Here is a 25,706-nt window from a genome sequence, read left to right as displayed (position 1 = left end):
CGCTCTCTATTTCTGACACACACTCGAGCCTTTGTCTCCTCTGCAAACATAGTCACTCATTTAACCCCTCGTTTTCGCATTGCACTTCCATTCCAAAGAGTAGACTCTTTCCTCCGAAAAAGCAGAGATGAATTTTTTTAAATAATCCTTTTTATTTCTAGCCACATCAGTTGCCTTGAGAAGCCTAGATGAACTTTTTCTGGTTTAAAAATGAACAGGAAAGTAAAAGGATCCATTAGAAAGCTCTCAGGAATGAATTAAAGCGCACGACTCGGCAAATCGTTTGCATTTCGTTTCCTCGGCGCCCGGTCTCTGGAATCTTTCTCGGGATACGTGATTATTAGCAGCCTGATATAGACAAGACGATCCTTTGAATGTTGAAGGAAGTGAGGTCAAATTCAATCAATGAGGACGATCCTACCAGAAGAAAAAAAAAAAAAAAAAAAGATAATAATAATAATAATAATAATAATAATAATATATATATATATATATATATATATATATATATATATATATATATATATATATATATATATATAATTATATGTTGTTATATCTATATCTATCTTTCCATCTATCTACAGTACAATATTCGAGACTCGTCTCGTTTCTTTTTCCACCGCGCTCCTCCTACACTCCACTTCCTGATCCCAGTGCCGTCTCTGACGCAAGCGCTTCCCTCCCCATCGCATCTCATTCTTCCCCCAATTACACCCAATTACCTTCATTTACCTAGTTCCTGCCCTCCTGGGGCACATTTACCTCATTGAGGGCTTTAGCAGCTTGATAAAGGTCTAACAGAGGCGACAACGTGACGTATGACCCAAAGGATCGGACGTAAACGGCTGATGAAACGCGCTCTGGGAGGAAATGACGAGGCGGAGGATAATGAAGCGTTCTGGGGAAGATGTTTACACGGGCATGGCATCTGAGCACGGTATGCTGTCGCACCGTGCCCCAGGGGTGAAGGGAACTGTATTGTTATGGTTGAAATCCCTGAGGTGAATGGAGAGAGGTAATTCTGGAACAGGAACATGTTTCATCATATCACAGAGGAGAGGATATGAGGACGTAATGGAAGGAGTGACACAGACAGTGTCTCATTTCTTTCCCCCCACAGGATATACAAAAGTAATATCAAAAACATAGGTGTAGCAGCCTGAGAACCTCCATATGGTCCAACAAGACATTTTGCACTACATCCTTTTTAAGGAGAAAAAAAAATCTTTAGTAACTGCCTGGCACATTCTTATTTCGAGGTCAAAGGAACTGCCTGCAGAGCTCCGAGACAGTATTGTTGTAATGCATAGATCTGGGGAAGAGCACAGTCACTCTGAGTTTCAAAGTTTCAGAAGGAGAACCATCACTGCAGCCTTTTACAAATCTGGGCTGTATATAGCAGAGCGGCTAGATGGTCGCCTCTTTCTACTGCAAATCCCATGGAAGCCTACTTGGTGTTTGCCAACAACTCACCTACCCATCCATCCATTCACCTATCCACCCATATTTCCATCCATCCACCCATCCATCACTGCAGCCTTCTTCCAATCTGGGCTGTATATAGCAGAGCGGCTAGATGGAAGCCTCTTCTCACTGCAAATCTTATGGAAGCCTACTTGGTGTTTGCCAACAACCGACCTACCCATCCACCTTTTCACCCAACCATCCATCCATGCATTCACCAATCTGGGCTGTATATAGCAGAGCAGCTAGATGAAAGCCTCTTCTCACTGCAAATACTATGAAATCCTACTTGGTGTTTGAGAACATCTCACCTACCCATTAATTTATTCACCAATCCATCTATCCATGCATCCACTTATATATCCATCAACCCTTCTATACATGCATTCATCCATCCACCCATCCATCACAGCAGCCTTCTACCATTCTTGGTAGAAGTCCACTTGGAGTTTTTCCAACAACCCCCTCCCATCCATCCATCCATGGGATCAATAAAGTATTTTTGGTCAGTCTGTCTGTCTGTCTGTCTGTCTGTCTGTCTGTCTGTCTGTCTGTCTGTCTATCTATCTATCTATCTATCTATCTATCTATCTATCTATCTATCTATCTATCTATCCTTATTTTATCCTATCTAATCTCATCAGATCTAGTATCTGATTACAGCCTGAACTGATCAGGTTTGTGTCCGTGTGAGGAAACGACAGAAAGCTTTTAGACGTCATTAGGCAGATGAGCCGTATTTACTGCTGTTTCTAACACTGGCTCGTTATTCGATGTGACCTTTGAAGGCAGATGGCAAGCCAGAGTCAGTGTTTACAACAGTCAGACACTTTATACAGACAAACGGATCTGACTTTTCCAATCGTATGTGGTTGGAACTGTTATCACAAAGCTATTGGCAGAAAATCGTAGAGGATGCCGTTGGATGCAGTAGCTTTACATTTGCTTTTCTCTTCAAACTAGGAGACCAAACCCTGTTCCAGCATGGCAATGCACCTGTGCACAAACCAGCTCCATGAAGATATGGTTTACATGGGTTGGAGTGGAAGATCTGCTTCTGTAGAACTCCAAACCTACGCTTTTAGGATGATTTTTTTCACACTGATTGCACCCCAGACTTCCTCATGTCTCCTTTCTAACTTCCCTACTTCAATGTCCTACTTCAGTGCCCTTGTGCATGTATGCCATACGTACATTGTATGGACAAAAGTATTAGGACACCTGATTTTCTTCAGCCACAAGAGTGAAGGTTATTATAACAGAAAAAGGGGAAACGTTTTGAAAGCACATTTGAATCTTATGATCAGGTTTCCACCAACGTTCCTCCATACTGTGGGTGTGCTTCTGATATTGTTAAGCAAAAAGAAAGAAAGAAAGAAAATATAATTCCACCCACCATGTATTATTTTTCATTATACCTCATTATCATCATCATCCTCATTATTATAAGCATTATTAGTAGTAATATTATTAACCTTCGTGTATTCACAACATAATGATCCCTTTTTTCTTAGCTTTTTTTTTTCCCCCCACTGTTCACATTTCTGTGGGTGGGAGCGGATGTGTTGAAGGGTAAGGGTTTAATTACAAGATCGGGTAGACAAACTCATAAAGCAGGTGGGTAAGAAGCAGAAACGAAACTAAAAACCTGGAAAAAGATGAAACCTGTACCATTAGCAGCTTGAACCGGGTTCTTGGCAGAAATCAACAGGAAACGAAGGGGTGTGTGTGTGTGTGTGTGTGTGTGTGTGTGTGTATATATATATATATATAACTGTACAAAACTCACAAAACACACTCATTCAACTGTTACTGAGTTATTAAACTGCTCTATTTTGTGTGACGTGATGCAGCTCCATGTTGTTTTTTGTACTGTAGCACCAGGGTTCTGGAGAAGCGTCTGTACTGTGTCAGTTATAGAATTGAAATGACAATAAAAGATTCTGGACTTGACTCTTGACTTACAATTTAACATCGTTCAAAAAATGCTGCATAGAAGTTTGGAAGCTTCACCTCAATAACATTTGAAATGTTTTAGTGGATCTGTTAGGACATTTCCTGTGATTTGGAAATAACACATTTTAGAGAATGAACCCCACCCCCCACCCCCACACATTCAGCCTGACGTCTGCGCACCATTGTGACGGCTCGCCGATGAATCCAATTAAATCGTACTTTATTCCTCACATATGGTTTGCCAAATGACAAACTACACACCTTTTCTTAGACACTCTGTCTGACAATCGCAGACAGGATTATTGTGCGAAAAAATCTGGCGACCGATTTAGCTGCACGAGTTGTGTATTGTGTGCATCCTCAGCCCACTCCAATATGTCGAGTTTGGCTCGGTAGACTCAGTAGACCAAAAAAAAAAGTTCTTCAAACTAGAATAAAGCATTATATCAGTTACAGTGAAGATACAGAGAATTGAATTTTCAATTGAAATAGTGAACTTTGTCTCATAGCAGCTTTACAGAGATATGTTTAGTGCCTGTTGGTTATAGTGGCAACACCCTGAGATGCATGAGGAAGAAACCTTGAGAGGAACCAGACTTAAAAGGGATCCCCATCATTATATGGGTGGCACTGATATTATTTATACACAGGGGCATACAGGTCAGTGGTTCATCCTAAAGAGTTTAATTCAGAGCTCGATAGTTGGAGATCTTCCACTCAATCCCATGTTAAGCATTACTTTATGGAGCTGGTTTTGTGCACAGGGGCATAGTCATGCTGGAATCAGAAGGTCAGAGGTTCAGCACTGCCAAAGCGCCACTGTTGGGCTGTTGAGCAAGACCTTTAACCTTCTGTGCTCCAGGAGTACCATATGACTGACTTCAATTTTCAGAATCAGAAAGCGCTTTAGTGGCAAGTATGTTTGCACTTACAAGAAATGTCAAAAGGTCCGAGTTGCTCATTTTTAAAATAAAATAATAAAATGAAAATACAGTTCATGCAAAGGAAAAGTCGTCCTATTCACCATCAGCGATATTGACCTGATTAATATTCTTTATAATACAATAAATACAATCTTCAAAAATCTGAAAAAAAAAAAAATCTCCTTCCTCTGCAACGCTAAATGTTTTGTCTGCGGAGTGCAGAACGCATTACTTCACAATGACACACTTGAAGAATAAGTGGCTGGCACCAGAACAATGTAGGTGGCAGGACAGATTTGTGAGGGAGTGCGCTTCACGATATTCTCCCGAATTATCATTACGCGCCGTTTATTTGTCGCGCTTCTCGTGTAGCACGTTCGCAGAAAAAATGAAAAAACTAAGACGAAAAAAAAAATAAGTTGACTCAAGTTCTTACCACTTCGTGTGATTCACTGTGAATCATGTGGGCTTCTCTTAATATGTTCTCCGCGTTCCTGTAGAGTGAGTCAAACGCTAATCAGTGGGCATTAGGGGGATTAACAGATGAGATTAGGTTGACATTTATGCACACTGTTGAGGCGTTTAATTTTTTTAATATCCTCATTAGGTTGTGTTTTTTTCTTTGTTCAGGTCGTTGTTTATTAAGTTTATCGAGTCAGGATCGCTCGGATATTAGCCGTGGTGTAAAGTATTTGAGTAAATGTATTTCGTTACTCTAAAAAAGTTAATTATTTGCTACTTTCCAGTTTCAGAATTAAGCAACTTTTTCTCTCAACTACATTTATGATTCCGTATCTCACAAAAGTCCACAGGAGCCAAATCTGGCGAGTAGGTCGGGTGCGAAAGTGAGATCACGTGGATTGTTGTGCACGACCGACGATCGTTATGCACGAGTTGCTGAACGATTTCAACATTTTTGTTGGTTGCGGCTTGTCGAAGGTCCTCCTGATCTCTCACAGTCTTCCAACGATGTTCTTCCGCTCTCAGAATAGAACCAGTTACGTAGCACTAATAGTCTCGTATCTACTGTATACTTTTTACTCTACTATATTTCAATTGACAATGAGGGGTCACTAATTACATTCTGCACCTCTGTTGAAAAGGTCATTAACACTCCTCGACTGGCATCTGCTGCCTGTGAGCGACTTTTTAGCACCGCTGGCCTCATTTTTAGTCCAAATAAAAAAAAATAAAAAACCAAATCAAATCACATTCAACTCTAAATATTTGATTTGACTTTTTCTTAAATAGTTAATTTTGATTTGTCCATTGATTTCTAATATTCCTTTCGAATATTTTGTGACATGATCCCATCCTTTTGTTTGCTTTTTGAAAGTTTGCTTTAGTACTTTGTCTTTTGTTTTTCTTTGTTTCATGGTATGTTGAAGAGGCGGTTGTGTTGATCATAATGCTGTTAATGCAGTGTTAATTGTTAAGTGAAAATAAAACCTCGCAAATCACGTGTCGGCTTTTCGTTAGCGTGTCTTGGTGTTTTGATAACTGGCGCATCCTTGAGCCTACGAGTCAAATGAAAAGATTTTTACTCAAATCGAATAGGAATTGGTGAATTTGAACTTGTTTTGCAGTAACATTTACTCGAGTAGGATTTTTCAGGTACTCTTTACACTCTTCCTGAGTGGTGTCACGTCTTTCTTTTCTGTCCAGAATCAGCCATGTGTCTATCTTTCAATCGCAGAACAGCCGCCAAGTCTGGCTTTCAAAACGGTATATTCCACAGAGGCTGCCCTTTTGGCCATCAATGAGACGTACATGCTGGTAGATCTGCCAAACTGTCATCAGTCCTTGACCTTTCAACAGCATTTGACACAGTCAGCCACAAAACTCTCTTGTCCATCCTTATGCGGCTAGGAATTCATGGCACAGCATAATAATGATGGTTCTCTTCTACCTGGGGCATACCGTATGATGTAAAGGGGATCCATACTGTATCTGCTCCACAACTCTCCAAACCTCAGTACTCGGTTCTCTTCGTTTTTTTTCCTTTAAACCTGATCGAATGCTATATGGAGCAAGACCCTTTAGTCATTCTGTCCTCCCTCACACATTTTTCCACCCAGATCTCATCACGTCTGGCAGACATCACGTCACGGATGACACATCAGAAACCATTCCTCCCATGTGATTCATCTTCAACGCCCAGGATCTTTTGATCTCCACGGACAACTTTTTGATCTCACCGTCTGACACTGAGCACAACCTTGGACAACTTTTTTTTTTCTTCTTCATAGTGCTAATTTGACACGCTCATGTCTATATCTCCTAAAACATCAAACAAGATTCATCTATGTGAATGCACACAGGTCTCTCAGATGCCTGTTCAGTGCCCAGTGTCATTTAAGAGCAGGTTACAGCGACTCGCGTTTAGCAGGTGTCCATCTGAGGAACATTCGCCCTCTTCAATCTTCCTGAATTGTCCCACACAAAACTTTAGCTGTACTCACACACGGTGGTGGACAAAGTAAACAAACCTACAAAATATCTTTTCAACTATTCAAAATAAGGCCACGTGTGTTGTGTCAGATTTAATCGCGCATTTTTACCCGTTCTAAACGTACCTTAAATGAATACATTTCAAGTTTTTAAAATTCAATCCACATACGGACAAATATTGACGCTCTATGTTATGCAAACGTATGTTAATTATTAGTGGAACCGAACTCAACATAGAGCATGACGACAAAATGTTCTTGTCAATGGTTTTAAAGTAATGATGGTGTTTTAAAAAAATCTTCAGGACACCAAACGGAACTTTTGCCGTGTTTCCGCGGGGACGGTTTTGAGTGCCGGATGCGTGCGTCGTGGTGGATTTTGGTGCGTCGGTAAAACAAAGGTTTATTGATTTAAAATGATTGAAATTTTTTGTTTTTTTATATCTGAGTAAAGAGATAAACGTGAATAAATGTGTGTTGCATTGGTTTTTATTTCGCCTGGTTTATATCGAATTCTATTTTAAATACAAAATGAATGCACGCTGCATTAATCGCGCGTTTAGAAAATTAGTGCCGTTAAAAACGGATTCGCGTTAACGTGTTATTAACGTGTTAATTTTGACAGCCCTAATATATACATAGTGTTAACGCGAATTTATTTGAATTTATTTTTACAGCCTTAATATATATATACACATATGTATATATACATTTATTTAATTATGAATATTCATCTCTGCTCTTGAAATCATTCCAACCAATTTCATCTGATCCTCCACACTCCCAGGACCAATCCCACCTGCTCTAACAGTTCCTCTTTCTCTCTATATATGAATTTTCTCATTTTTTTCCAGGAAAATATAAACAAACGAGTCATTTGCGAGCCTCTGAACAGGAGGAACTGTTACTGGAACTGAAGTAGTTACATGATGTCAGATTAATGAACAAATGTAAAACAAGTGTGGTTTGGACATCTCCATCCATCAATACTCCAATACTCATGACCTTTTTTTTTTTCACGTGAGCTTCATACCTGAACGTCTGCAGGATAATAAATACTAAGCGGAATAAATATATACAAATCAAATCACTCAGAACTCAGCGTCGCTATGACAACAGCTATCAGGCGAACGAAACGAATGACACGATTCTGTGTAATGCCTTTTTAATAGGATATATTTCCAGACTCGTTGTTTGAAAGTGTTCGAAGTGCTGCTTTTAAAGGCATTACGCACAATAAAAAAGTAAAAAAAAAAAAATCCATGAAAAATGATGTGAATTCTACAACCAAGCCACGTCTTAAAAATGGTTTTCTTCTCTTCTCTCCCTTTCTCATTTTTCTTCTTCCAGAGATTGGTGGGGAACACAAATCCCGACAGCGTGGTCTATCACAAACTCAGCCGAGCCATTCGAACTCGCTTTGTGAAATTTGTTCCTCTCGAATGGAACCCCAGTGGCAGAATCGGGCTCAGGATCGACGTCTACGGCTGCGCATACAGTGAGTAGCTGATGAGAGATGTGCAGAGATGATTTTGTTTTTTGTTGTTTTTTTCCCACCCACAGCACTCAGAGTCACGCACTTCACGTGGAATAGCTTTCGTTTTAATCTGATTAGAGACGAGCCGTCCAAATGGGGCTTGGCGCGGCCTTGCTAAATATATCGCGATGCTTTTTTGGTGAGGGCGAAAAGCATTTTTCTAAATTTGGAACGCTCACTGCACCCCAGCCCTCATCACCTCACCTCACCTCACCCTACATCAGTACCTGAATGACTATAAATCTCCACAAATACCCTCCAATATCTAGCGGAACATCTTCCCAGAAAAGTGGAGGTTACTCTTTAGGGGGGGAAAAACAGAGCTCCAAAGGCTAAAATGCCATACTTCAATGTCATTCTGAGGGATCATTGCTCTCTTGATACACTATACTATATGGACAAAAGTTCCATTCTACATTTATTCCCCATTCGCTTTTATAATAACCTCCACTCTTCTGGGAAGATGTTTCACTAGATTTTGGAGTGTCCTCCTTCAGAGACCAATGTGTTAGTAAATTCAGGGAACTGATGTAGGTAAGATGAGGAGGCCTGGTGCAATCAGCGTTCCCATTCATCTTATTTCATTATGGTTGAGGGTCAAAGTCAAGGCTCTACAGCGGGCCGTTCAAGATCTTTCACTCCAACCCATCTTCATAAAGCTGGCTTTGTTGGTGCACATTTGATGCGCATGGGAAAACTCCATGATACCGCATCCAAAGACATTGTATACAGTCGTGGGCCTCCAACTTTGTGGGAACAGTTTTGGAGAAGAACCACATTTAGCTGAAAAACTCAGGTCAAAGGTTCTATAGGGTTGGAGCTCTATAGCAGGAGATCTCCAACTCCAAAGCATATCTTCATGGAGCAGACTTTGTCCATACTGTCATGCTGGAACAAGTTTGGTTCTTCTAGCTCAAGGGAATATTTTATGCCCATCCAAACACTTATACAATTGTGTGTCTCCTTTTTTGTGGTTATAGTGTGAGGAAGAACCACATACGCCTGCAAAATCTTAATACTTGTGCCTGTTCTGTATATTGTATGTTCTGCTTCCATCTTTATAGCACCATTTGCAGTTAAATTTATCTTTCAAATATCCGGATGAAATCTGGATTATTTTTACGCAATAAAAAGTCCAGCAGGATCACCGAATTCTTGTTTCTTAAAAATCGCATTAAGTTATATAAATCACACCCGCTGCTTTTAATTGAACGTCGCTTTATAGATCAGAATTATCTAGAAAAACGCCCACGCACGCGTATTTTTAAAGCAACCGTCTATACAGGAGCCTGAAGGTTTTTGCTGCTGAAAACAGGCCGAGCAACAAAAGCACCAGTTTTTTCCACGTTATTGGGTTGTGTATCGTGTAGCAGGGAGATGAATAGACGAAGGACAGACGCTGTTGCTTTTCAGTTCGAGATTTTTACCGAGTCAGGATTTCCAGTCCAACCGTTCGACTTAGTGTTTCATAATTATTATTATTTTTTTTTTGCTTCATGTAAAGGATATAAAACGAATGACTTTATATTTGTAGTAGCCAAATGATGCATATAATAAAATACGAGAATTGGCGATATTCGGGGAAAAGCCAAGAGGAATGATGACTCAAGCAATGTTATCTTCACTCATCGACGCTGAAGTTCTACACAAGATTGGGTTTTGGAGCTTAAGATTTGTGTGTTTTTGAACATTCCATATTTAGTCCCCGTTTGCTATTATACTAATCTTCGCTCATCTGGGAAGATGTTCCACTCGATTTTGGAGTGTGTTTGTGGAGATTTTGTGCTCAATCATTCAATCATAATGTCAATTCATCACCAAGGCAGTGGAGGACATCGATTACGTAAAAGTAATTTGTTCCTGTACTTAAGCTTTTTTGTCGTATCTGCACTTTACTGAAGTATTTCAATTTGAGGAGACTTGAACTTCACTACATTTCAAAGTCAAATATCATTAAACTTTACATGAAATATCTTTAATTTTGCAAAATCTGTCGTTCTATTTTTATTTATGAGTGGATACAAACTCAACTGGTCAAACACGCAGCAATCCACCAATCAGGATCGAGCGCACGCTCTGTTTTGAACTTGTTTTGATTGGCGCTTGGTGTATCTACTCATCACCAACATACGGTTCAACATCAAGCAGAAGATTTAGAGAGGAATAAATGATGAAGAAACCACAGACTCGAACTCGTCCCAGCGCACGTTGACGTAGTTTTCCTATAAGTAGTTGAAAAGAAGGTTTTGTGCTCATGATAATTGTAATAGAAATCAGTGTTTGAGTCATTAATATCATTCTATTAATAGATCCGTGTGCTGAGAGTCACATTCGAGTCTTTACACATAAACTGAGGTGATTAAGTAAAGAGTCTTGTGACAAAAACGATAATAGGAACATTAAAGTTTTAATAAATCAGTACTTTGGATCCTCAAGTACATTTGAAGGTCAAGTGAGAGCTTGAAGGGAGTAACTTTTACTGGAGTCATATTTTATGTTAATATGAGTTAATAAGGTTTTGAATAAGGTTAAGGTCAGAGCTTTACAGCAGGCCACTCAAGATCTTTCATTCAAACCCAAATCTTTATGGTGGAACAGATCTCCTAGTTTAAGTGAATGGAAAATTCCATTCCATGCTGAATGGAATTTTCCATTCAGAAAAATGGCTGAAAAATCCAGGAGTTCAAATACTATAGTCAACACAGTATGGGATGAATCAGGATGCTCTCTAGAATCAATGTCTTACTGCTTTTGTCAATTATTTTCTTCAGCACTTATATGACACTATTATACAGTATAATGGATCATATATAAGTAAAGAAACTCTCATTACTGTTGCCTTAGTGACCATTCGTGCACATAGGTGTGACCAGTTGAGCGAGCGAGATGCAGTTTAACAGTCTAGTACAGATGTGCACCTGCAAACATTCGCCTAATGAACATATGGCGAGCTCGTTCGAAACCGGCGTGTGCCTTCCTGTCATGAAAAAACAAGGCTCTTGAGTTTTTCTTTCAGCCAAGGCTTCTGCTGGTACACATCTTAATTGCGTTTTAACCTAAACGATCGTGGAAAATTGTGCGATTGCGATTCAAACCCTATCTTGCTGGAAATCTAGCTTTGAATCGTGGTTCAAAGAAGTTTCTCTGGAAAATCCTCCTGATCGTTAATCGACTTTTCAAAGTGAAGCAGTGTGTTCTTAGAAGTTCCCTAGAACATGATACCTCTTTCTTTTCTGATTAGCGCTAATAGCGACACCTTCACTATTGTGATTCTCACCAGATCTGGAGCGTCACCGTGCCAGCCGGGTCACGACAGCACAATCGAAAACCAAGATGGCGGTGTGTGACCATGGAGTATAATTCTACACTTTATAGACATAAGTATTGAGGTGTCTGACTTTCCAAGCCATATGAGGTTCTTTTTAAAATCGTTTGTGTCGGATGTTACATTTTCCCTTCACGAGACCCAAACCTTCTCTAGCATGACGGTGCACAAAGCCAAGTCCATGAAGATCTGCTTTACATGGATTGGTGTTAAAGATCTCCTCCTATACAACTCTATTAAACACCTTCGGAATGAATGTGAAGGCTGACTGGACCCCAAACCTTCTCACTTTACCCAAAATCTAGTGGAACAACATCTCAGAAGAGTGAAGGTTCTTTCTGTCGGAAAAGAAAATGCCCCTCTGTGAACTTGTTCAGGTATTTCATACATATATTACATGGACAAGAGTACTGGGACCTTTTAGAACATCTTCCCAGAAGAGTGGAGGTTATTCTAACAGCAAATGGGGACTAAATGTGCAATGGGAAGCTCAGGTGCCCACAAACAATGGTCCATATAGTGCAAATGCTTGATTCATTTTGAAGGTGTCAGACATTTATTTGGTTTCACACTTCGCGCTTTAATCAATAACGTGTTTTAAAGACCATTAACCCCTGAGCTTTATACAAATTTTTTATTGAATATATTTTTATTTTCCTTCAAGAACTCTATAATGCGTGCTATTCCGTTCGATTTTTAATACGTTCTTATGCTTCCATGCAGATATCTAAAAAAAAAAAAAAAAACGGCTGAATTTACGTCATCCTGACATTTCGAATGGCCGATAAACAGCCTGAAATCAGTGTGACAGGTGTCTCCTTGAGTCAGTTCCCAAGCACTAGTAGAATGCCACTTCCTGTACCAGCAGGGTAAAACGCCTCATGCATTTCCTGTTTTAGACACGGTTCGAGCTTGTAAGAAACTCCCACAGACCCAAATAAATCCTGTACCTTTAAGAAAGAATTCCTAATATCAACTCATTATGTGTTTAAAAGACACCGGTCAGAGACCTTTTCCAAAATCCATGGAATTCCATAGGGGGCATGAAGAATAAGCCTGAGTGCATAACAACATTTAGCGATTCGCCTCCTGTCACCTTGCCGAAGCAGCACACTGATATGATGATTGCAAGCAATAAATAAATAAATAAATAAATAAATCTCCTCGAACTCTTCGAGGTGTTTGACAGGTTGTGACTTAATCCGCGTTTGAACTCGAACCCCTTCAAAGGGATGTTCAAAGTTTACTCTTGTGCTTCATTTCAAAGCCTCTATTCCGTCTTTGTTTTGCCCTTCAGAAACAACGCTGGCGTTTGCATTATTTATTCCGACAGCATTATCTTTCACATAGAAGTAAAACCTAGGCCACGTAAGTAAATATACAGTGCGCTGTGTTTCTATAGGAACGGTTTACTGGGTCGTACTGGAAACATATCCGATACGGATTTCCAGTGGCGGCTCATCAGAACCTGCTCCGTATAGGCTTAAATACACTTTTGTTTATGAATTTGTATTATTTTTCAATCAGGGTTGCAAACGGGCGGAAAATTTTTGTCAACATTCCAGAAAAATGTCAATGGGAACTTCATATGGAATATTCCAAGTTCCAAGAATTTGTAGGATAAAAGCAAACACACGGGGTACGTATACACACGTGAATTAGACGTGGAAGTAGAGACAGGTGTGAATGGGAAACCACGTGAACCAATGAAAAGACGGGGCAGAAAATTTACACAAACAAATGCATGGGGCAAGTCCCTAAAAGTGTGAGCCATTCGGCATTTTTTGGTTGCCAGTACTATGAAAACTCCAACTAGCTGCATTACATGGGAGGGGGATTATATCCTGACAGTTATAAATAAAATAATAATAATTAAAAAAAAAAAGACTATTGTAATATGTATCTGTGTGCATCATCTATGTACAGGATCTCTCCCTGAATCCTGAAACAACTGATACAAAAAGATCAACCCTAGGTCTGAAATGGACTAGTCCTTGTTTGATACATTTGTAGAGCTTCTGGAGTTTGTATAACAAATCACGGAATGATAATGAAATACAAATTGACCCCAAACCCTATTTTCTCTCTGTGCTAAGAATCATATGTGGCGGATTTCGATGGCAGAAGCTCTCTGCTCTACCGGTTCAACCAGAAGTCCATGAGCACGGTGAAGGACGTGATCTCGCTGCGCTTCAAGAGCCGCCAGACCGAGGGCGTCCTGCTGCACGGCGAGGGCCAGAGAGGAGATTATATCACACTGGAGCTACACCGTGGGAGACTAGCGTTACATATCAACCTGGGTAAGGAGTAGCTAGTTATATTACAGAGAAAAATGTTAACATCGCACAGCTTTGATATCAAATCTATTATAAATCATAAATAAGTATTAAAATATTCACAAAATGTACTAGAATCTAGAAAAAAAATCCTACAACCTAGAAATATAAAGAACTAAGACTTGATTCAATTAAGGAGCAACACGAAACAGATGCACACACTAGGACAGCAAAGGGGCGGAGACAGGGGTGGAGTCAGGGGCGGAGACAGGGCAGAGACAGAAACAAAATCGCAAACATGGTGTTGCTATTGAAAATCTAATGCAAATAAAGTATTGTTTAAAAAAAATATATATTTTTTAACTCGTAATGTTTTTTTTACTAGTGCTTTCGGTTGCCAAAGTTGATATTTAGACTCCTGTAGCAAAACTGTAGTTTTCTTAGTTTTCCAGCATAATCATAAATCTAAATTAGGGTTCCAAAGTCTCTCTCTCTCTCTCTCTCTCTCTCTCTCCATATATCTCTAAATACTCTAGATACTTTATTTTAGACATCACATGGAGATTATATAGAAATGGTTTAAAACCCTTATTTTTAGGTCGAAAACCCCTTTTCAAGCTGTTTTCTTTTTTTGCTGATTTTCACAGTTTATTATGCATTTTTTCCCCTCTAAATCAAATAAAGTCTCGGCTTTCATGCTGTGTCAATACTGTTGTGAAATTTGCGCTGCAATTATAGATTCGTGGCTCTCGAGAAAAAAAAAAACGAGATAATGGCTCCGCTATTTCGGAGGAGAACGCCGCAATTAGCTGCGGATAGAGATATGTGTGTGAGTGTGTGTGTCGCGTCACACTTGGCTGGGGAGCGACTGATACCTTATGCCTTAAATAAAAATATACTCGGAACAAACGAGGAAGATCAGCAACATTAGAGGTCATACTGTACATGTACCATGGTCAGTGTGAAGACTGGATTGGGTTGTTGGACTGGTGAACACAGGTTGAGTTCTGCATAAGGTTTAATGTATTGTGAATACGTATATATATATTCTGGTAAATGATTAAATTCAATGTCAAGATTATTTCTATAGTGTTTTTTGTGTATAAGTGAATTATGTGTATTTATGCCTGATGAGCAAAAACCTGGGGCGACTATAGCAAGGAAAATCTCCTTTAGATGGTATGAGGAAGAAACTTTCGCAAGAGAGCTCTAAACTCACCCCTTTGGGATGAATCGGAACGCTGATTTCACCCCAGGCCTCCTCAGAACCTGACTTTGCTATTATGGCTGAATGAGCACAAAAGAAATGAAAAAGAGCATTCCAAAATCTAGTGGAACTTCTTCCCAGAAGACTGGAGGTTATTACACGAATTAATGAGGACTAGATGTGTTCACAAAGCAGACCTTCTGCTCAGGGTGTCCACATACGTTTGCTATATAGTGTATAAATACTGTTGGGGGGGAAAATCCTGACCCTGTGCTGTCCTGTTTCTCGCATCCATCTTTCTGTGTGTCAGATGATACCCGGGTGAGGTCGAGCAGCGGCCGTATGGTGGTCACACTGGGCAGTCTGCTCGATGACCAGCACTGGCACTCGGTGCTCATCGAACGCTTTAACAAGCAGGTCAACTTCACCTTGGACCGACACACACAGCATTTCAGGACCAAAGGGGACGGAGACTCTCTGGAGGTCGACTATGAGGTAGCTTTCCTTGTTCTTGCTTTTATTTCTTTTCCTTTGCAGGAGTGAAGCCGATGCCAGGCAAAAGAAAAAAAAAGAGCAAACTGTACTTTTGCTGATGTTGGAACATTATCTACAGAATTATTCAGTAAAAATAAAAATCTAAATCTACCACCTGGATATTTAGTATGTCAGGTTTCAGATTTATTACAAGTAAAAACTATTCAAATCTGGATAGAGAGAAGATCTATCAGTCAGGTAGATGGACGGATGGATAGATGGACAGACAGATACAGTAGGTAAACAGACGGTTGGACAGACAGGCAGACGGTTGGACAGACGCATGAACTGACCGACAAATTGACAGCTCAGTCATGAGATCAAGATGTTCAACTTTTGTTTATACACTTATGCACAATGTGATAGATGTGATGGATCAGTCTGAATTTTTGTCCTCAAAGCTCAGCTTTGGTGGGATCCCACTCCCCGGAAAGCCCGGAACGTTCCTCAGACGGAACTTTCACGGCTGCCTGGAGAACCTCTACTACAACGGCGTGAACGTCATCGATCTCGCCAAGCGACGCAAGCCTCAGATATACACAGTGGTAAGGAACGTATGATGTTCAAACTTATTCGAACCAGAGAGCTACAGTATGTTAAATAATGTGGGGGGGAGGGGACTGAGCGATTTGACTATATTTTGAATACAATTATCGCCATCAGGATTCATTTTCACCATGGCAACCGGCAATTAGTCTGGATTCTCCGTGACTCCAAAGAGCAAGAGACTGTTCTCTCGTAGCAAATTGTCCGCACGTCCGTGTTTTGCGAGCAATTTTGCGAAAATGGCCGCTTTTATAATCGCCCGATCCCCATTCACTTAACATCCTTCTGATGTAAATTTTACCGGTGACTTTAACAATAACGTGATCGGCTCGTTCAGACCGCCATATTCATACGGTAATTACGCTCTACTGTCAGTCAGGAGAACGTCAAAACCGCGTGTCTGGATTTCGCGGTTAAGCGGACAAGCTAGTTAAGTCATTTTCAGACACAAAAAAGAAAGAGGAAAAAAAAGAGAAAGTGAGTAAAATACTGGTCGAATTGGCAGGTCTCGTGAGCAAGCAGGTCCTTTGAGGTTGTAGTTCCCTGATCTGGGATCAATGAGGTACCGCTAACCTTTTCACGCTTATGTGAGCTCGTGTCCTGTGGATATGCTCACAGCAGAGCAGTGGCGCTGACATTTATACAGACCACCTGCCCTCCGCCATGACGCTGGTCCATCCTCTCCGAACATCCCAAACGCGTTTTTTCCGTTTTCTCTTCCAGCTGTTCTGAGATCCTTTAACTTGGATGTTTTTGTGGATTCTCGAATTGCCGTGGCTTTTAGTTAATTATAAAATAACTTTCTTTCGGCTTCTCCCGTTAGGGGTCGCCACAGGGGACCATCCGCATGTTTGATTTGGCACATGTTTTTACGCTGGATGCCCTTCCTAACGCAACCCTCCCCATTTATCCGGGCTTTGGACCGGCACTAAGAGTGGCTGGGGTTGTTTCCCTGACCGGGGATCAAACCCGGGCCACAGCGGTGAGAGCGCCGCATCCTAACCACTAGACCACCACAAAATCAAAGCTATAAAACAGTCATGTTTCCCACACTATATGGACAAAAGTTCAATTGACCATAAGATGCTAATGCTTCTCAAACGTCCCATTTCACATCTAGTCCTTATTTGCTGTTATAATACTTTCCACTCTTTTGGGAAGATGTTCCACTAGATTTTGTAGAGATTTGCCCTCATTCAGACACAAGGGCGTTAGAAAAGTTAGGTATGAAAAGTAGGTGAGGTGAGGAGGCCTAGGGTGCAGGCAGGCGTTCACGGTGTTCGATAGTGTTGGAGCTATGATCTAAGGTGATCTTCCAGTTCAAAATATAGAAAGCAGATCTTCGTGGAGCCTAATTTGGGGACGTTTGGCGACATCTTGGAACAGGTTCTTGTATGGCTGGAAAAGTCAGCTGTGCCAATACTTTTGTCCATATAGTGCACCACAGTTCCACAAAGAATGAGGAAGCTATTGGAAAGATTTCTGAATGAACTTATGGGGGCGCAAGACGAATTTGATGTAAAAAATCTGATCATTCAAATAGGAAATATATCGATAAATCAGCACCAGGATTCAACACCAAAAGCTTCATCATTAGTAGAAACTAAGGATGCGCATCTCCATATCTGATGCCGATGCGATTCGCATCATGATGCGTAGCCAACGATATGATACTTTAAAGACACATATGAAGCAACTACCGATACGATGCAAATTCCCGCTATTACGATGCAGTGCGATCAGTTTTCGGTTCGATTCAACATTTCAACAATATTTCTTCAGTTCGGACAGCAAACCATCAACGTACTTACGTGCCTTCTGACTTCTAACGCATGGCCCTTTCACAAACAAAAAAATCGAAAGGAAATAAATCCAGATGTTTTTTTTCCTGTTGTGTCTGCAGGAAGATGCAGCTCTACCTCTGCCATGTTAATCTGTATTCTATGTGACTCTCAGGACACGCTTCGGTGTCCTTAGTGTTGTCATAGTTACGTATTTGTTTTTACGGAAAGTGTATCCAGTGCACACTTTTTTGAAATCGTTGCATCGCATCGTTAACTTTTATGGCCTTTTATCTTTTATGATCGCTGAACCTTACCAGTAGAAACGCAACGTTAAAATGTTAATGAAAAATCAGCACCAGGAGTAAAAACAGCTTTATTATAAGTAGAAGTGTAAAGCATGTGCACTCTCTCTCTCTCTCTCTCTCTCTCTCATAATTATTGAGATTGAGAATGAATTCTAAACCCGTACATAAGTCAAGTTTATTTCTATAGCACTTTTTACAACAGACATTGTCTCAAAGCAGCTTTACAGAAATCAACAGTCAAGGTGAATGATGTGTATTTATCCCTGATGAGCAGCCATGGTGACTGTGGCAAGAAAAAACTCCTTTAGATGTTATGAGGAAGAAACCTTGAGAGGAACCAGACTCAAAAGGGGAACCCATCCTCATTTGGGTGACATCAAGAGTGTGATTATAGTCTTTACACAATACAGAACACTGGAGAGTGAGAACTAACATGAGCACTGGAATGTAATATTATGAGTAATGTTCTTTCTACAGTCTCATTTGTGGTTATAAAACTAGGAGCTACTGAGCAACATAACAGAAATATGCAGAATTCTTTTTCCCTGAAATTTCTCACTGGAAAGCACCGACAAAAGCTTTAACTTATCGATACTGGTGGGTTACCATTGTATAACAGTATAATCCACAGTTCGGTTGTTCCATCAGTATTGTGTAATGCACGACTCTCCATTTATTCAGAGTTGTTAATATTATTATAATAATTATTATTCATTAGAAAAAAAACCACCTGAACTCAAGTTTCAAAAAATAAAACGATCGCTAAAATGATTGATGCCGACAAATACGGCCGACTTTCGCCCCGCTGTCCTTTTCCGCCGTCCCCCCGTCGGCGTCTAATCTGACATGCCACTTGGCTCTCTTTCTGCCTCAGGGAAATGTGACCTTTTCGTGCTCGGAGCCGCAGCTGGTGGCCGTTACCTTCCTGAGCTCGAGCAGCAGCTTCTGTCCTTTCCAGCTCCATCTCACTCTCCAGACAGGCTCTCGGTGCGCCTGCAGTTCCGAACCTGGAATCCCGACGGCCTGCTGCTGTCCAGCCGGCTGGCGTCCGACCCGGAACAGCATTACCTGTTACTTCACATCGACAGCGGCCGGCTCCGGCTCACGCACCACGCCTCGGACCTCAAAACGCTGGAAGTGTCGATCGGTAAGCGAACGAGTCGCCGGTTCATTAATACGTTGCATGTTTCTGTTTCCAGGACTGTGTGTCGCCAAAAGTATTGGGACACCCAAACCTTCCAGCTGTATGTAAACTGACACCATAAAATCGGAGGTGCACAATAGCACAAGACGGTATGACATTTTCCCTCCACTCGAACTAGGAGACACACCAAGGCTGTGATGGCTGATGATCTGGTTCGCATGGGTTGAAGTGGAAGATCTCCTGCTACAGAGCTCTCCCAAAGCACACTCCACAATCTAGTGGAAGCAGGAGATGGAAATGTTCCCTTCACGTGGACTATTGTTCCAGACATGATAATGCCTCTTGTACATAAAGCCAGCTCTATGAATATATGGGCTGGAGTGGAAGATCTTCTGCTAAAGATCTCTAAAACCTATTGAAACATCAGTACCTGACTTTACTAACACACTTGCCCACTCCAGAATCTACTGAATCTTCCCAGAAAAGTGGATGACATATAATCATCCATTTTTTCTTTTCCAGATTTTTTTCATTCCCTCTTCTTCTCTCCTCCTTTAAGGCAGAATAAAGATCCTTGAATTACATAAAACTGGATCGGATTCAGCGCTCGCCGTTTTGCGTATTAGAATAATGCAAATCGCCCATCACTTCGGTTGACACTGGCTTTGCAGAGGCTGCACACGTTCGGACGTAAAGGGGGGGATTTTAATATTAAACAATCTACGCGCTGACATCGAAACCGTCATTGAGATTAAACAGCGCCGGTGCTGATCTTAACCCCGTGTGCCCTGGCTCTGAGGCGGCCTAATTGAAAAGAAAAGAAAAAAAACTCTCGGCCTTGCCAATCATACTTGCACGAGGATCAGAAGTATAAATACGCTTTTTTTTTTTCTTGAACTTCTTCTCAAACATGACCTGAATCTCTGAAAGTGCTTTCGTGCCTGTACTTTATTACGATTACAAAAAAAAAAAAGCAAATCACGTACTTTCTGGCTTATCAGTCAGTTCACAAAGCCAGGCAGCAGCCCAGGTTTCTTTCTTTTTCTTCCTCCTAAGATGAATGTGAGGAACGTATGGTCATGGCAGCCCAGCCAAACAGGATTAGCATGTCACACGCATGCATACAGACACACACAGACGCGTTTTTCAACCCAGCGGTGAAGCGCAGTGCTTTCATAAGAAAAAATAAATCAAATAAAAAAAATCTCCATCTGTTGCCTTTTTTTGGGGCTCATCAGATTCTTTTTCCTTTTTTTGCGGTGTCATGGGAATTTTCTGTGAAATTCAGAGCGCTCTGTAATTACGGTCAACAGGAAATGGAGGTACGGTGAGGGTGATCTTAGTCGAGGCGCAAGCGAACGATCACAGTCAAACACTAAGCAGATGGCTGGCACAGGGGGGACCACCGACACACAGCAGCCACACACAGCTTGGGCGCCCTTCATGTGTAATGGCTGGACTTAATTAAATCAAATTGAGCAAAGGTTTTTTTTGGGGGGGTGGGGAGGGAGGGGTTTGTTTGTGTGTTGGGTTGCAGTGCTGTAAAACCAGTGTATCATCTGTATTATTATTATTATTATTATTATTATTATTATTATTATCATTATCATTATTAATGATTAATAATAATAAATCTAGTAAACTATTAAATATTTTTTAATTGCAATTATTTTATAATAGTAAAACAATTTTTGTATTAATTATTTATTATTAATATTTAATTGTAATTAAAAAATTAGGAGTATTAGCATCATAAGCATCCTCACCACCATCACCATCGTATCTTCATCATCAGTAGTATTATTATGTAATAGTAGTAGCATCAATCGTTTTTCATTATTGTTGTTATTATTATTTAATCTGATGCACTTTACACTTCTAACAGTTAAAAAAAAACCTCACTTTCTCCTTTTCCTCGTTGTCGTTTGGGCGAACTGTGACCGTGAGTCGTGTAACCGTTCTACCGTCTTTGCAGGTCAACGTGTGAACGATGGTCTGTGGCACTCGGTGAGCCTCAGCAGCAGAGGTCTGCAGATCATCATGACGCTGGATAATGAGCCAGCTTCCACCATCCAGCTGGAGGACTACCTCGAACCAAGGGACAGTTACTACTTTGGTGGTGAGAACAAAACAAAACAAAAAACAGAGATGAAATCAACATTATTCAGATATTAGACAATACTTGCACTCAATATTTGACACTTTCTAAAGAACTCTCGTTGGCCGAACTTGTTTGGACACCTGACTTCTCCGACCAGGTACGGTTCTTTCCCAAACTGTTCCCACAAAGTCTGAGGAGCACATGAAATTTTTCCTTCTTTTAAATTATAAGACCCAAAACCTGTTCCAGCATGACAATGCACCTGTCCACAAAGCCAGCTCCATGAAGATATGGGTTTTTGTAGAAGATCTCCTGCTATAGATCTCCTCACCTATTTCGGTATCTGAAGCTGAAATTACCTCATGAATGAGCACAAACCTCCAAAAATATCCAGTGGAACATCTTCCCAGGAGAGAGGAGCTTTTTATAAGCGCAAATGGGGACTAAATATGGAATAGGAAGTTCAAAAAGAAGCACATAGCAATCTAATGCTGTGTCCACAAACTTTTGAGCACATTTGGAGCAAGAATGATTAAGGGCCTCGATTAAGGGCCCAGCAGGTCCAGCTTCTGATCATTAACTCAGAGCTTTAACCATTGAAATTCCTTCCTTCCTGTTCCTCTGGGTGACTAGGACCAGAAAAAAAAATTTTTCAAAGGGGAATAAATACGAGGTAACACTTACTCCAAATTTCAAGAAATTGGTCCAAGACCAAAAAAATACAGCTGTGATCTACAACAATAGGTTTCTGAGCTTTACAAAAGAGGAAATGACTATTAAAAAAAAAGCAATGCAATGAAAATGTTCCTTTGAGAAGCAGAGTATCTTTGAGAATATCAGTACAGACGATTTCCACAGCCGAGGGTGCCAATATTAACGGAGATCGTCGTAAATATATGACCCGTTTCGCAGTAAAGCGCAGGGACAGAGATACGACCCAAAATCCTGCAGCGTGCGTGCGTGCGAGACGACGCGACTGCGGCAGAGACAGACGCAGCGCCGATGCGATACAGCGAGGGCATTAAATATCACAACTGCAGTGTTTCTCTTGAAGAAAAAAAAATGAAAGAAAGAAAGGAGGAAAAAAAGGAGGAGGAGGGGGGGATTGAGAGAAAGGTCAACAGAGCCATAAAGAATTCGATAGCGAGCGCCACAAGACGACATCATCATTATCGTCATCGTCGTTGAACCCTTTTCGAGAATACTTTTCGGTGTAAATCAGATAAGATTGTAATGCTGCTTTTTTTTTATCTGTATTTCATAAAACATCGTTGTTATCGTACATCGAGCGAAATGCCGGTGGATTTCTCAGAGGTTTGGATTTTATGAAATTCTTTTCTGAAAGGCAGAATCTGAAAAAGCTCGAACTGGCGGTCGTAAGACAATGCGACTTTGAAAACATAGGGATGCTAATTCTCCTCTCTGATGTGTTTACATGTGGTTCTTCCACAAACTGTACCCATAAAGTCGAAGGCGCACGATTGTATCGGACGTCTTCGGATGTGGTCGCATGAAATTGTCCCTTTTGCTTGAACCAGGTGACCCCGAAAACTGCGAAATTCACATGTACAGCATTTAGCAGATGCTCTTATGCAAAGCGACTAGCATTTTATTTATACAACCGAACAGCCATGGGGTTAAGGGGCCTTGCTCAGGGGATCCAGGAGGGGCAGCTTGGTGTGGGTGGGATTTGAACTCATGACCTTCAGATACAAAGTCCAATGCCTTAACCACTAAGGCACTTAACCAACACCCCCCATGACCATACCTCTGAGTCAGCTCCATGAAAACACAAGGGTTCACATCCTTTTCTCAGGTTGTTATGGTTGTTCTCAATAAAGACATGAAATATCTGATCATGGTCAGGAAAGTAATAGATCAATAATTGAGATGTTGGACTTCTGATCAGAATGGCATGAGTTCAAATCCCAGCACAGCCAAGCTGGGCCCTTGAGAAAGGCCTCCTCACCCGTGACTGCTCAGCTGTATAAATAAGATCAGTGCATGTTGCTGTGGATCCCCAAAGTTCGACTTTTGGCCCTTTTTCATATTAATATTAGTGTTAAGAGTGCATTTTATTTTTTACGTTTAAAGAAGCTCCATTTATTTCTAACGAAGGATCACTACTATAAACAGTTTATTACACTCAAAATGAACTCGGATGCACGTCGTATCAATCACCCTCCTGACCGTGCAGATTTCTATGTCGACTTGACATACTTAAAAAAAAAAAACCTCAAGCAGCATCTCCCAGCTGAGCGGTAATATCACACACATCTCCATTAATATAGACTTTCCTTGAATCTAAAACACCAAAGCATAAGCGCAAGATAAGCAGACATTCCCCACAGGGTTGGGAGTATTAAGTGGGACCCCTGGAGGCTGATCACTTAAAGTCGATGGAAATGTCAGATGTTAGAAGCAAAAAAAAGAGAAGAAAAAGCCGACACAAAATAGCACCATTTATTCAAGCGGTTCTTCTCAGCTCGCGTTTTTTCGGGCCGTAATTACTTTCAGGCCTAGAGCATGAATTAATGAAGGTGCTCTTTAAAGAAGACATTGTTTTTTTTTTTTTTGCCTGATATGTTACTGGAGTGTAAAATAAATGCTTTTAGTGTTTATTTAATAGGATTATTGATAGGAGTAATATATTGCCAAGGACCTCAAATTGAATTTGTTAATGGGAATAAAAAAAAAAAAAAGGGCATAAAGAAAAAATTTGAAGTATAAATGCAAAAGTAAAATGCATTATTTCAGTCCATTGTCTAATTATTAAAAGTGTTAAGCTGTGCACTTCACACCCAGGCCTTCAGTGGTGTCTAAATCAATCCGCCTCTTAATATATTCATTACGAGGCCACGGCTCTAGAAAGCATCAATATTCTAGAGAAATGTAGTAGAACACAGAAATCTCATACAGTGAGAATGAATTTTATTACTACAGCAGGAAACTCAATGAACTCTCCTTCACTGGAGCCACAACTGCATATTAACCTCGACGAGTGCATTTTTTCCTGGGGATTTGAAACGAAGGCAAATTGTGTGCTTTTCACGCAAAAGTTTTACACGTAAACAAAAAAGAAAAAAGATCAACAACTCAACAACTGTTTGGGTCGACCTTTTCTCACGATGTACGGCTTTTCTTTCAAAAGTCCGATTCGTGAAAGGGACCAAATTGTATTTTTTGAATGTCAACTTTTGATTTTCACAAATATATATATATAAAAATGCGTTAATAAAAAACGTAAAAAATCTTACGTTTTGCATTTCTTCCCCTTAATTTTATATACATTATATATATATATATATATATATATATATATATATATATATATACACACACACACACACACACACACACACACACACACACACACACATGTATTCCTCTACTTGGAGATGACACTCAAATGACATGATATAGTTACGCACTGAGTATGAATGCTGTATGATACACAGAATAGATTTGGGTGAAATATACAGTAGTGCAGTGATCAGTTATGGAAGATGCAAAAATGCATAGCGGATAAGACTTTTTTTTTTTTTTTTTAGATGTTATGACAAAACCTGTCTTTGCTTATCTGTGTTCTTGGATAGAATCCTATCGCTGCTTCATACCAGGGATTAATGTAATGGATTATCAGGTCGGCTTTACTGATACGCAACACGAGCGGAAACAAAGTACGAGAAACTCCTGCTATTTGAAACATCTGACACCGAGTGGTACAATGCATGTTCCTCGTGTGGTGCGAACGCAGAGTGGACTTCTATGATCTATATCGGTCCTCCTGATGGTGAGAAAGTGCATTGGCGTTTATACACCCGTAGGTGCGATTCACACCCGCCGAGTCGCGGAAGACCGATAGGTGCGAAACCGCCGTGTCGAGACGCCGGATCGTTTCAGTTCGACACACATGACCTACTTTGTTCCCCCTTTCGAACTGTCTTTGTTGTAAAAGAAAAATACAATTATAATGTGAACGTTCTGTCCTTGAAAGTGTGTCCTTTGACATCCCTTAGATGGAGCTTGTTCTGACTTAAGGGAATAACTGTTCTCTGTCAGGGTCATGTGATTATAGGGCAAAAGTTTTTGTCTCAAGAGTAGCTTTTTTTATGGACTATATGTATATATATGCTTATTCATACTGTTTT

At 40.5% G+C, this 25,706-nt stretch overlaps 1 protein-coding gene across 1 annotated transcript in view; it reads left to right on the top strand.

The window, feature by feature from the left end:
* cntnap5a (contactin associated protein family member 5a) overlaps positions 1-25,706 on the top strand; it is a 122,220-nt gene that overhangs the window by 57,605 nt on the left and 38,909 nt on the right. The window contains 7 exon segments of the mRNA XM_046845147.1: positions 8,147-8,294; positions 13,755-13,958; positions 15,452-15,636; positions 16,077-16,220; positions 19,185-19,251; positions 19,254-19,457; positions 21,430-21,573. Of these exon segments, the coding sequence (XP_046701103.1) occupies positions 8,147-8,294; positions 13,755-13,958; positions 15,452-15,636; positions 16,077-16,220; positions 19,185-19,251; positions 19,254-19,457; positions 21,430-21,573 (1,096 nt within the window).

This window comes from Silurus meridionalis, chromosome 3 (assembly GCF_014805685.1).
Source record: "Silurus meridionalis isolate SWU-2019-XX chromosome 3, ASM1480568v1, whole genome shotgun sequence".
Classification (NCBI taxonomy): domain Eukaryota; kingdom Metazoa; phylum Chordata; class Actinopteri; order Siluriformes; family Siluridae; genus Silurus; species Silurus meridionalis.
This window is presented reverse-complemented; position numbering and strand designations above follow the sequence as displayed.